At 34.1% G+C, this 14129-nt stretch overlaps 1 protein-coding gene across 3 annotated transcripts; it reads right to left on the reverse strand.

Annotated features, from left to right (window-relative positions):
* Window positions 1–924: 924 nt before the first annotated feature.
* LOC133868414 (cationic amino acid transporter 1-like) lies at window positions 925–6349 on the reverse strand. 3 transcript variants are annotated; one of them, XM_062305304.1, is made up of 4 exons: window positions 6123–6349; window positions 4836–5248; window positions 2286–2884; window positions 925–1766 (listed from the first exon to the last, which is right to left on the reverse strand). In XM_062305304.1, exons 2-4 carry the CDS (start codon window positions 5245–5247, stop codon window positions 1005–1007), a joined length of 1773 nt encoding a protein of 590 aa, XP_062161288.1. In that variant the 5' UTR covers window position 5248; window positions 6123–6349; the 3' UTR covers window positions 925–1004. The 3 variants fall into 3 exon arrangements, with proteins under 3 accessions (XP_062161288.1, XP_062161286.1, XP_062161289.1); XM_062305302.1 differs by having other exon boundaries at window positions 6207–6347; XM_062305305.1 differs by lacking the exon at window positions 6123–6349 and adding an exon at window positions 5330–5500.
* Between the last annotated feature and the right edge of the window lie 7780 nt (window positions 6350–14129).

The following is a 14129-nucleotide window of genomic DNA, read 5'->3' on the forward strand; positions in this document are numbered from 1 at the left end:
ACGATGGTGGTGGGAGAAAGTGGAGGGAAAAAATTTTGGGGGAGAGAGTGAAAGAGGGAAAATGAAAAGACCAAATAGGGAGATTTACCGGATGGTCGGCGTTGGGTGGGCGTCGGCACTGCTTCGTGGTGGCCGGAGCTGAACGGTGGTGGTGGGAGAAAATGGAGGGAAAAAAAATTGGGGGAAAGAGTGAACGAGGGAAAATGAAAATGATATGGACGCACACACTTTTGGTTGTTTCTTTCTTTCTTCTTTTTCTTTTTCTTTTTCTTTTTTAATAAAAGGTTAACCCGAGTTGGGTTGAAAATGCGGAAACACTGCGGACAAAATGCTACTCCGTAACATTACTCGTCGATCAAATGGTCGAAAATGGGTTGGTGGAGGAGGTGAGAAAAACGTTCGATCCCGACGCCGATTATTCACGAGGGATCAGAAGAGAAATTGGGGTTCCAGAATTCGATAAATACTTCCGACAGGAACCATATTTAGACGAACATCAACGTTTGATTCTTCTCCATGAAGCAATAGCTCAGATGAAGGAAAACACATGCAAATTAGCAAGACGGCAGCTGGGGAAAATTCTCCGGCTTAGAAATAAAAAGAAAATTCTCAGGTAACATTTAATATCATTATATAATTTCCATCCTATAATTTCCCTTAAATAACAAAACATCGATAGGAAAAGCGTTGAATATTTAATTAAAATGGAAAGTGAACGATAGAATCAACGTTTCACCGTATCTCATAACTTTTGACTTTGATACCATGTTAAATCACCACTTATACCGAAAGCTTAAACTGATAATTAAGAAGAGATGAATTTAATAAATTAATTTATATTTTAACATCTTGAAACATAATTTTTTTGCTTTCTTCATGAACAAACACTTATTATTATAACAAGAAAAAGTGAAACACCTAGGATTAATTCCTTAACAATATTAATATGAACATCAACGTACTACACACTTGCATCACAAACTTGTGATTAATTAGAAACTCCCCTAGAACGCAATGTTGCCCCTTACTCCACCCTCTTCAGCATTCTTCCCCTCCTCTCCATTGCTAGATCCCTTGGCTGTGTCATAGGATGCATGCAATCCAATGAAGAAATAGTAAACCAAGATTATTAGAGTCCACACGCCGAACCTTGCAAAAGAAGCTTTGTCTATCGACCCAAGAAGGAAAATGTTGATGGCGATTGATAACGATGGCAGCCATGGCACCAATGGAACCCCCCAAAGTTTTGGCTCTCTTGCATGCGGAACAAAAAGCCAAATCCCCGCGGTTGCAATCAGCCAAATTGGGACGGTTATTACGTACCCGACCCACCCATCACTGGTGGCCCAATAAGTAGCAGTTGCAATGGAAGATCCAAGAATTAGCAAAATAAGCACAACGAGTTTTATACGGTTTGCTTGTGTTGTCACCCCGCTGACATAGTACCGGCGGACGAGAAGGGCAACGGCGACGAGCATGAAGATAAACAGCGTGGAGATAGAGAGTAGGTTGGAGAGAATACCAAGGCTTGTGAAGAAGCCAATGACCGCCGTGGCTACAAGCATGACTATTGTGGCATTCACGGGTGTCCCAGTCTTCTCATTCACATGGGCGAGCCATGGCGGCAACATGTGGGTTCTTGCAATATGTGTGAGATATCGAGCCTGACCGACAGCTCCCACCAGCAATACGGTCGTCATCCCCTTCAGCGCACCGGCAGCAACTACATACTTAGCCCAATTCCAACCAACAACTTCGAATGCTACCTGTCATAATATAAATTAAATAATTAAATAATAATTATTATTTTTTTATCGGTTTAAGTTTTTAAAATATGTAGTAATTTAAAATAGTATCAAAGTCAAAAATCTTGAGTTTGAATCTTATCTCTATTGATTGACATTCTATTTTAAATTAAATATTTCGCGTGTTCAGTGTTAGAATATGAGGATGTGTTTAGTATTGCGATTTTGCAAATTAAAAATGCAATTTTAAACCAAATCGCATAAAATATATTATTTTCAAGTGCGTTTTTTAAAAATTACGATTTGAAAACGTAAAAAATTTGTGATTTCAAATAGTAAAGAAAGGGGTGTGTTTTTAAAAACGCACAATTTTAAATGTCAAACTACGATTTTACAATTTTACCAAATGCTTAAATGCATTTTAAAAAACCGTGTTTTCAAATCGCAAGTTTTAAATTCTCTATTTTTAAATTGTACTTTATGAAATCATAAATACAAATTGACCTAAATATTTTGAAATAAGTGGTAATTTGACCGTACCGAAAATGGAGCATCCTCGTCGATGGTTTTGTATGATTGCATAAGGCATAGTGTCACCGCTAGTAAACAATATGCCACCGTAGTAATCACCATTGAGCCTATAAGACCAATGGGGATGTCCCGAGCGGGATTCTTTGTTTCCTCGGCCATGGTTGAGACAGCATCAAATCCAACATAAGCGAAGAAAAGCACTGCTGATGCTTGAAAGATGCCACGGGTTCCAAAAGGAGTAAATGGGGTGTAATTCTTGGTATCAGCTTTAATAAGGCCGGCGATGATGATGAAGAGAATGACGACAACATGGATGATAGAGGCGACGTAATTGAAACGCGAGGAGCCCTTGGTGCTGAGGACTGCAAGGACGCAAATTGCAGCGATGACGACGACAGCTATGGGGTCGAGATTTCTGTAGTCAGGTGAGAAACTATGAACTACAATGCGGAAATCGTTTGGCTTGTGGTTGCAGAGTGTGGCAAAGTAGGATGTCCAGGCACGGGCAACGGCTGCTCCACCGATAACATATTCGAGTAGGATGTTGCCGGCGGCAATGAAGGCCATGAAGTCACCAAGCTCTACCCTTAGGTAGGCAAATGATCCACCTGAAAGGGAAACAATATTTAACCATGGAACTATATATTGAAGGTCTTGCAGTTACAAATTAAAACTGTTGCTCAACTATGCTAGCAGGATGTTATCATGAATTCCAGCCGTTATGAAGATATTAACTAGCGAGTTGACAATTTCTTCAGGATCAATCATGTAAATAATGTAATAAAACCAAACAATTTTTTCTTGTTTCTTTTTTACTTTGAAGTCATTTCATATACGGAAAACAATTGGTGAACAAACATATGCAACTGTTTTTTATACATACTGATCGTTGAGTTGAAATCATACACAAACTCACCATAATTAACTATGCAACAGATAGTACTATGTATCTTATGTTACGAGTCTTTTTAAAAACTACCTTGACCATTCACAATTGATGAAATAAATATGCCAAAAACAGGATTGTAAATAGGATGTAATTAGTTATGTACTAATCCAAACTATATATACGCAATTGGAACTTGTAAAAAGAAATAACAACCAACTAAAATCAATGACATATAGTAAGTATTACATATAAGATATTAAATAAATAAAATATAAATATAAATATAAAACAAGAAGTAAAAGATTAGAAGTAATGAATGGAAATATATATATATATAAAAGTGGATCGCGCGTGTTTTAGTTTGAAAGCATGTCAAATGGCATATTCTCATTTTATAAATTAAAAACTTTAATCGGTAGCATAATTTGGCTTAACCGTGGAGCCGGCATGCCACAAGTCCGAACCATTGGGTTTTGCAACGTGTGCAGTTCCTACGTATCAATTCAACTGGGACCCAGAAATATGTGGAACCTCGTTACGGTTTAAACAACTGGCATAATACTTTAATTAATAAATAAATAAAATGGTAGAATCAACCAGTCCAAAAAAAAAAAAAAAGCACAACCGAAAATGGTAAAAAGTAATACAGGATGGGCCAGCCTGGACTTTTCCAGGCTAATCTAAGTCTAGATAGGGTTACGAACTTACTAATGGATGGGCCAGCCTGACTTCGATGACTAGAATTTAGTTAGTTGACCAGAAGCATGTGAGGCAGATATTTATTAATCAGACAACTGATGTATTTTTTTAATCAGACAGCTGAAAGACATTCTTTTTGTAATGCTATTTATTATATTGATACGTAAGAATCAGCTGCAAATTAGTAACGCTATACAACTAAAATGACATAACAATAAAAATTAACAAAAGTTTGTAGAAAATAATAAATAAAAAAATTAGTTAAATTTTATTATAATACCATCTCAATTATATAACAATATTAGTTGACTACGGAACTGAAGGGCGTCTAAGAAAGTCATAAAACAGTAACAGGGCTAAGGTCCACCCTTTGAATATGAGCTCTCCTATTGTGCACTTCAATCTACACATAAAAAAAAAGGAGTCTTCTTTCTATACGCTATACTCAATTTTGTAATAAAATAGTCTTAATGGTCTACTAAATAGCTTTTTTTTTTTTTTTTGTTTCTTTTGCAAAAATATCATAATTTTGGTTATTATCACAGTATTATTGGCATTTATTAAAATATGGACCTTTTTCATTACAACCCATTTCATTGAAAAGTCTCACCTGTTGGAAATGAGAAATGGAATTGAACCCAAACAAAAACTATTTTAAGACTTGTGATTTGAAAACGGACAATTTGGCCAAAACGCGCGTTTCAGCCCTCACGTTTGAGAAACAGCTTAGATCATCACTCATCAGCCCAAAGGACTCGATCGGTCCAATTGGAGGATGAGTAAAAGACAAACAGAAAAGAGTCAAAATCGGTTTACTTTCTCCAATAAACAAGAAGAAGAACGACATCGAAATTCGTTAGCTCTTTCGTTTTCTAAATCTCAATTCGTAGATTAACAATGATTTTGTCCATATGCAGTGTTAAAATTAGAAGAAAAAAAAACACTAAAATAATTAAGCTCTGGGTACGTACCGGCTACGGGGATCTCCACGGCAAACTCGGTGTAGCAGAAGACGGAGAGCAAAGCGGAGATGCCGGAGACGACGTAGGACAAGACGACGGCAGGGCCGGCGTGTTCTTTGGCCTCGAGGCCGGTGAGGACGAAGATGCCGGCGCCAATGACTGCGCCGATGCCAAACCACATGAGGTCCCACCAGTTGAGCGTCTTCTTCATCTCGTGCTGGCTTCGAGCCTTCACCTCCACGAGCTCCGTGTGGTCCATGGAGCGCGTCAGGACCCGATCCTTCAGCCTCATCGGAGTCTCCTTCAGCGCCCTCCCGTAGTTGCCCCAGCTCCGAAACGATTCCTCAGGTAGAAAATCGCTCTTTGTGCACGAGCACCCCCTCCTCCTAATCCCTTCATCGCCGCCGTTCACTTCTCCCATTCTGTCTCGATCACCACCACACAAAATATGAGATCCAGAAAAGAAAATTCAAAATAAAAATCCAAAATAAAAATCCAATTACAATCTTTGTGCACGCCCTGTTTGGTTGCCAGGAAACAGAGAGAGAGAGAGAGAGAGAGAGAGAGAGAGAGAGAGAGAGAGAGAGAATGGAGGAAATTAAGCTTGTTTGAAGAAGAGCATGGAAATTTTGTTTATAAAACAACGTTAAAGGGCGAGAGCATTGGGACAATTGTATGAGATTGAAACGAGGGGTCATAAGCATGCGGGAACCATTTTCAGAATTGGAATAAAAAAAAACAAAACTTATTTTACAATAAATGCAATAAAAAAAAATTAATCATTTCAATTTTCACTCAACCCATTGACTATATTAAGTATCGGACGAATTCCCAGGAATCAATTAATTAAACGAAAAAATGTTAAAAAAAATTAAACTGGGATCTAGATACGGAATCTCTGGAGATTTGATAAGAACCAATTAATACAAAATATAAGAAATAATTAACCTGACTCTAATACTAATCGATGCAAATCAATTATTACAAAACACATGAAAATGATATATAGACTAGCTCGTTCGAAGAAACCGTATCTTCCGATGGCTAATTCGAGAAAGCCTAATCTCCCAAAAAAAACAAACACAGTAAACTATATTTCACATAACAATAATTAACATATTTTTATTCATTAATAATCACATTTAAATAGAGAAGCAATACTAATTGGTTACGAAAATAACTACTATGATTAATAGGACTTTTAAATTATTTAACTAACCGATTAAGATTAAGATGAATTCTATTAAATTTATACTAGGACTCTATTAAGAATTTGACTGAAAGAAGATTTAACACCTTATTGAACTCTAGCACAACTGAAGAGAAAATAATGATGACCAAATCATGATTCGGCTTTAGAAAATGCTTAAAGAGAGAGACCTCAGGCCTGGCTTATCTGAGAGGTTCTCCGGTGACCGGCAGAGGAGAGCGTTGGAGGGAGATCGATCTCTCTCTGAGGGCTGTGGTTTCGAAGCGGGAAATGAAATGTACACCGCTGCGCTGGTAATAAACAGGCTCGCTCGCTAGCTACTACGTTCTTTCCATGGACAGGTAATTGCCGGTAACTTCGTTTAGCGAGGACGAGATAAAGAAGGAAATCAGACGGACACCTGGCAGTCTATTTGGTCACAGCCGGGCAACAGCTGATTATATTTCTTAAATTGGTGTTTAGATTCAAATTAGTGAGGGTTTTAAGGTACTGATTTACGCGTATGACACGGAGTGCGAGAATGGTGATAAGATTCGTATTTGGGAAGAATCTTTCAAATTATGTTCAGAGAAAATTCCGGTTCGACGGTTGGCATTCGACCCATCAGGATACTGTTACCGGAGGATCCTAATATCATCGGGACCCAGTCGAGAGACAAATGATACAACGAGTCTAGAATTCTAGCTTATAGATCTTTTATTATTTAAATTAGGAAAAATTATAATATTGCCCTTCAAACTATCGGTTGTTTGGTTAATAGTCCTTGTTCTGTTAATAGTCTTTCGAACTACTAACACTTGGAATCTGACCTTCTAAATTGTCAAAAAATTTCAAAAAGGTCCAATTTGATGAAAAATGCCTATAATACTTTTGTCACGTATTATATTTCAATTAAAAAATAACAAAAATAATAAAAATTAATTTTTTAAAGAAAAAGGTTTCAACGGGCGGCTACCCCCAGCCCTAGGCACCGGCTGCCAAGATTTTTAGTCAAATTGGGCTTTTTTAAAACTTTTTGGTAGTTTGAGAAGCCAGAGTCCAAGCATTAGTAGTTCGAGGGGCTATCCGTAAAATGACTAATAGTTTGAGAAATTAAATTGTAATTTTTCCTTTAAATTATTATTTTTCAATTAAATTATTGTATAATATTTATTGATTTAAAAATACAGAAAAATATTATAGATACGAAAAGATGACAAATATTGAATTGATAAAAATGATATATAAAATTTTAAAACTTTAAAATAATAATTAAAAGTTAGAAAAAGTACATATTATCCTCTTAAAGTATCATCTCGTTGTCAATATCCCTCCAAATCGGCAATTGTGTCAATCTCTTCTCCTAAATTATCAAAAATGTCAATGTCCTTCATAATGAAAAAAAAATATCATTCATAAAATTATTAAAATTAAAAAAAATAAAAAGATTATTAAAAAAATATAAAATAACAAAAAAGTTAGACAAAAAAAAAACTAAAAAACTAAAAAAAAAAAAAAATTATAAAAAGGTTTTTTTTAAAAAAAAAAATTCAGTTATTTTTCGTTCTTTTTTTTTTTCGTTCTTTTTCTTTTTGTAATTTTTTTTTTTTCGTTTTAACTTTTTTAAAAAAAAAATAAAAAATTTAAGGACATTTTTGTTTGATTGAAAAAAAAATTAGAATCATTTTTTTGTCTTTTTGTTTAGATTTGCAAATTCAAAATAACAATTTTAAAATATGCGATTTAAAAAAAGTGATTTTTAAAAACTCATTTAAGCGTTTGACAAAATCGCAGGTTATCCTTTTAAAATACTGCGTTTTCAAAAAAACACCACATTGCATGCAATTTGAATAAGCACCTTTCTGCATTTTCAAATCGCAATTTTTTAAAAACGCAGTTTTGAAACGATTCATTTTCTACGATTTGGTTTAAAATCGCATTTTTTTTTTTTCTATAAAATTGCAATCTCAAATGCACCTATATTTTAGTAGTTTGAAGAAAAATATTAATATAATTGATAATTTGAAAAACAATTAAAAATTAAGTGATAATTTAAAAGAAATATGTATATTTTTTTCCTTAAAAGCTTTTTAAATGGATCTACGTGATAATTAAATAAGTTGGCCCTTAGAGCATTCACAGGTTATGTAAAATCCACTGTAAATGTATAATAGATAACCAAAGCATAAAAAGCCTGCTCCATAGCTTCTCTATCCTAAACGTAAACCGGCGTTGACGGAGATTTGTGAACAGTGCAACACTACATGTGGCGTTGCACTGTTCATACATCTTTTTTTTTTTAGAAAAATGCTTGCTACACAACAGGTTGTGCACAACCTGTTGTGTAGGTAACAAAGCTCTTTTTTTTATTGTATTTTTACTGGCAAAAAGGACAATCTCTGCGTCTCTCTGTCTCACGCTCACCACCCGCCTTTTTCTTCTTCCTCCTTCTTCTTCTTCCTCCCGCCTTTTTCTTCTTCTTTCCTCTTCTTCCTCTTCTTTAGAGGGCGACAGCTTCGAAGAGTTGGGTCTGGAGGCGATTGAAATGGGAGATGAGAGGGACTGGGCGTGAGGGAACTAGAGGTGGGAGGAGAGAGAGGAGGGTGGAGGAGGTGGTGTGTCATGGCAATTTCTGTAAAGTTAGAAGCTTGAAGATGAAGGAAGAGAGAGAGAATATTCATCCAAAAAAGAAAGAATGGGAAGAATGGTTTCGTGCAGAGTGAAGAGAGGAGTTCTAGAAGTCAAAAGAAGATAAGGGTGGAGTGGCTCTTGGTAGGACACGTGGCAACTTAAGGATAAATAAGGGCAGGTTTATTTTTTTCTTGAGAAAAAATAATGGCAATGTTGGACCGTTGGTTCAGTTTTTTTTTTTTTGAAATCACAATGTTGGCAATGTTGGTTCAGTTAGAAAGCACGCTGGGTGAAGGATTAGGGTCGGTAGAATAAAATGATAAAAAGTAGGAAAGAGAAAAAAAAAAAAAAATAGTAAAAATAAATATTTAATTGATGTAGAGTTAAAAATAAATAATTGGATGTATGACATTTTTTAAAACTCATTATCTAAACTAGCAAAAGTAACTTTTGCTTATCTATAATAGATTGAAGTTTACATCATCTAATGGGGATGCTCTTACCAGTTAGCAATAGGGTCCTTTCTAGTTAAGTTTCAATCGGAGAGAAGCTAACTAATTGTAAATAATAATATTTTAATAATTTCACACAATATGAAATTACCAACTACCAGTCTACCACGAGCTTTTTTCATAAGCACGCGATTGACTTACTTTTTGGGTCAACACCTGGCGAACTTTTTCAGTCTGCGGCCAACAGAGGCAACAACTTGCTTGCTTGCTTTATTTATTTATTTATTCTTCTGAGCTTGCTTGCTTGCTGGTATCAAAATCTTTCTTCATTAAAGCGTTTGAAGGTATGAACCGGCGGAGTTGTGGTTGTAGATATGACTACTACTGCCACTAAATGGTCTTCATTAACGGCGCTGACTTTGGACGGCCTGAATCTGATGAACTTTGTGTTTCTTTTCTCCTTCCTTTCCGGTAAATTTTGTAAAGGAAAAATTAGGTTTTAGCCCTTCAAACAGGTAGTTTTGAAGTAGCAATTAAACTATCAATTATTAGACTTTGGCTTTTCAAACTATCAAAAATTTTTAAAAAGACTTATTTTGTCGAAATATGCCTATAATTATTCTGTCCTATGTAATTTTTCAATTTTAAAAAAATAATAAAATTATATATATATAATTTTTTAAAAAAATATGGGGTTGGAACCAAAATGGGGGAGGCCGGCCACCCTCATATATATTTTTTTTAACTTTTTTTTTAGCTTTTTAATTTATTTATTTTCATTATTTTTTAATTGAAAAGTTACACGTGACAGAGATATTATAGGCATATTTTGACAAAAATGGTATTTTTGAAACTTTTTGGTAATTTGAAAAGCCAAAGTTCAAGAGTTGGTAGTTTGTAGGGTTACTTCCGAAACAGCTGGTAGTTTGGAAACTTAAAACCCCCTTTTGTAAAATAATAAAGGGCTTCGTTAGCAATTTTTAACATGAGACGTGCTACATCCTCTCCTCTTGATCACATTTTTTAATTTTTTACTTTTAAAATTATGATTGGATTTGTTAGTCATTTCTCTTTTAACAATTTTTTTTTTTTTTTGAAAGGAGATTTTACTTTTTAATAAAAGAATAAAAGTATTTACAAACAACTCAACCCACAAAATATTTAAAATTACTTTCACATTTCTGTCGTATCATAAAATAATAATAATAATAATCTTTAAAGGTTTTTCTAAACGAACCCATAATTTTTATTTTTTAGAAATGAAAACTTTATTTAAACAAAAGGATAAAATATTCCATCAAATTAGTTCGAGGTAATTTTCACTGATTTAATTTATTAAATTGACATATATCTAAAATAAATATGATTGGCACACGTGTTTTTAAAAAGAGGTGTGGATGATCTCGTACGAAAGAGATAAGGGGTGGGCGCACCCCTTGTGAAGAATTGCGGTGGTCACACATCCGTATTTGGTCAAAGGGGATAATCTCATTGATATTATGAGGTGTACAGTTTGAAAGAGAAGTGGGAGTCGTATTCGAAGACCATTCTTACATGGATATGGAAGTATGAATGATGAGAACATGATGTGTCTCATTATATATGTCAAAGCCACCTGATAATTTAGTTTATTATTATTATTATTATTATTATTATTATTTCAAGTCGGTTGATACTTTAAGGCTTTTTTTTTTTTTTTTTTTTTAATGTTTAGTATTCAACTTTTGTCCGACTTTTATCCATCTTCATACAAGAAATGGACAAATATCCTATTGAATGAATCTCTGGTATTTACATGTAGGTTCAACAGATTCTATATTGGATTTGCTAAAGAGATTAGCAAAACGTTGATCTTTTTAAGTAATGCTATACATAATTTTTCATCCTTTGAAGTGTTGAGGTCTCCTATAGTATTTAGTGCATGAAAATTTATTTTTAAGAAATGATATAAATACATGCATCTCCTACTCATCTCATTTTTACACTGGGTCCCTCAAATTCAAGGATAGATTTAAAACTTGGTTGTATAGAAATGTGTAGAGATTTCTGTATATCATTTCTCTTTATTTTTTTGTTGGAATGACCATGCCACATAAGGTTTGAGGATGCGGGTGAGGGGGTGATGTATATATAACCGCTATCCACATTTGCATATGCAGATTGTAGATTTTGCTAACCGCATCCGCACTTGCGGATAACTGATGCAAGCGGTTAATATCCGCTCGTATATACACTCCTAGATAATTCTAGCTTTCTATATATTTTTTCTTTTTTTCTTTTTAGTTTTAGAAATATTTGATTTTCATCTTTTTTTTGCCCATCTCTTATTTATCTCGTTACAAGAGATGTGAAAATCAACTATTAAATTTAATAAAACTCGAATAAGAGATAAATGTGTAGCCGTTTTTTTTTTCTCCCTGAGTCAGCTAGCTGATAATTGTACTAGTGTGAACCTATACTGGCCACTTTGGAAAAGGACATCAGCAGGCCAGTTGAGCCTTAGATGGTTTGAAACGGGGGGCCAGTTGATGCTTGCCAGAAAGAAATAAGCTAAATACAATCTTAATAAACTTTTCCACAATCTGAGGTACGCAAAATTGACATTTTATATCCACCGAATTCTCATAATTGAGTTCCATCTCTTCCTTCTGTAGTAGAACAGAATGATTGATGTTTAATATTGACTTTGGGATATATACAAGAAGACAAAGTTTTAGTGGCAGCATTTGATTGGAACTTTCCTTCCAAAAAATGACCTGCACTAGAGTTTATATGCTAGTTTTTAATATTATAATTAAATAATATTATGATTCGCTTTTTTCTTTTCTTTTTTTCTTTTTTTTTTTTAATTTTAATTTTAAAATTCCAAGGGTTTGAAAAAAAGAATAACTCTACCCTGAAAGGAACCGAGAAGAGAGATGGGGAAATTGCGTGCATACCCTGCAACAATTAATAGTAGTAGATAAAAATTATGAGATGCAGCAGATGAAGAAACAAGCAAGTATTGGGATTCCAATACATAATTTTGGAGGTTGACATGCTTCATGTGGTAATTGCATTAAATTTTATAGGTCATAATTGGAGTAGATTTAGACAGCTAATGGATCATAAATCAGATTTGGTTGGAAGAAATTTGTTATAATATGGACGAGTTATCTCGATCAATCACATTTCATCAAATGTATTGGAGTCTTCTACATCACTTTTGAGTTGGAGACCACTACCTGCTTTGGAGTTAGAGTCTACTACTACTTTAGAGTTTGGAGTCAACTATGTTGGTTGAGTCATTAGTCAATTGTTAGATTATTATCCTATCTTTAGTTTGAATAGTTTAAGTGTTTGAGTTGTATTGTGTTTTAGTATTTCTTATTGGTGAATAGTCTTATTGGTTATTTAGTTTAGTTGAAGTTATCCATGTCGAGTATATCTCCGTGAGTGTTAAGCTTATGTTTTATTGTTTCATTAGGAGACTATTGTTATCTTAGGGGAGTTATCTCTTAGTATTATCTTTCAATTATGAGTGAAGTTGTAATCTTTATTTAAAGAGTTGTTGATGGATAATAAAGAAAGCAAAATTAATCCCAAACTTTGTGTTTGAAAATGTTTAGGTTCCTTTCAACGAATCTAAAGGGTCTAGGTTCCCTCAAAACCGAAGAAATTATCCCGTTATGTGTTCGAGAATTCATTTACGTAACAAAATTCTCAGTTATATTTGTGATATTATTTTCTTAGAGAAATCATCTATATATAATTTCTTGATTAATGAATGAAATCCAAATATTTATTTATAAGAAAAAAATAAAAGAGACAAAAAGAGCAAGGTCCACAATGAATCGAAGGCTCTAGACTTAGGTTGGCAAAACGGGTTTACGTGTTGAGTTCGGCTTGACCCGATTGACTAGCCAACCCGAACCCGACACGATTAGTTAAAGGAGTTGACACATGAAATCCGAACACGACATACCTATAAGCCGGGCAACCCGACACGACACACTTGACCCATTTAACTAACAGATTGTGTTGGGTTCACATGGCCCGAATGACCAAATTTTTTTTTGTCCCCTGTTCTAAACTAACTTCTAATTTCTTTTTCTTTCTTTCTTCTTCTTTTTTATTTTTTATTTCCTAAATGTGTTAACGGGTCCACTCATGTGTCGACCCATTTGACATGATTATAAATGGGTCATGACCCGAATCCGATTAGCATAAACCCAAACTCTATAACTTCGTGTCATGTTTGTGTCGAATTTGCGGGTCGTGTAAAAAATTGTCAACTCTACTCTAGACAAGGCAGTAAGAGATCGGATAAAGTTAATATCCAAATTAAAATCCAATCAAATTGAGAATAAGATCATTTTCATTTCAAATAAAATGAATATTTTCTTTTATAGTTAGAATTTAAAGTTTTTTTTTTAAAAAAATAAAGTCAGAATTTAAAGTTGGTGCATATAACCGTGTACATAATTTTACATTATTCAAAAATTTTAAAAGACGTGTCAACATTAACTTCATATGCACAGTTAAATAGACTAGCTTTAAATCTTAACTATAGAATAAATAGTAATGATTCATTGACACATTTTTATACAACTTTTCACCACCTTACTTATGTGGCAAGGTGGTCCCTTACCTTATTTTATTTTTGAGTAATGATTCACTACCACCTAAATATACAACTTTTTACCACTTTATCTATGTGGCAAGATGGTCCCTCATCTTAATTTATTTTAAAAAAATAAAAAAACTCAAAAAGTAGTGGAGGGATCACCTTGCCACATAGGCAAGGTGGTGAAAAGTTGTATATCTAAGTGGCATTGAATCATTATTCTTTATTTTAAAAACTCAAAAAGTAATAGGGGGGACCATCTTGCCACATAGATAAGGTGGTGAAAAGTTGTACAAAAAGATGGCAATGAATCATTACTCTAAAATAAATTATCTCAATTTTACCGAAATTGGACAAAGTAAATCCAAATCCAATCAAATGGAATTGCGGGTATTAGTTGGGCAAAGTCGGCTTAAATTCCAACT

The sequence above is a fragment of the Alnus glutinosa genome, chromosome 5 (genome assembly GCF_958979055.1).
Source record: "Alnus glutinosa chromosome 5, dhAlnGlut1.1, whole genome shotgun sequence".
NCBI lineage: Eukaryota > Viridiplantae > Streptophyta > Magnoliopsida > Fagales > Betulaceae > Alnus > Alnus glutinosa.

Bases quoted from the DNA above. Each gene is read 5' to 3' on its own strand.
- LOC133868414 (XM_062305304.1), bottom strand. From the start codon at position 5,247: ATGGGAGAAGTGAACGGCGGCGATGAAGGGATTAGGAGGAGGGGGTGC. The intron at 2,885-4,835 runs GTACGTACCCAG...TTTCCCTTTCAG, and splicing joins CGTGGAGATCCCCGTAGCCG to GTGGATCATTTGCCTACCTA. The intron at 1,767-2,285 runs GTACGGTCAAAT...ATATTATGACAG, and splicing joins ACGAGGATGCTCCATTTTCG to GTAGCATTCGAAGTTGTTGG.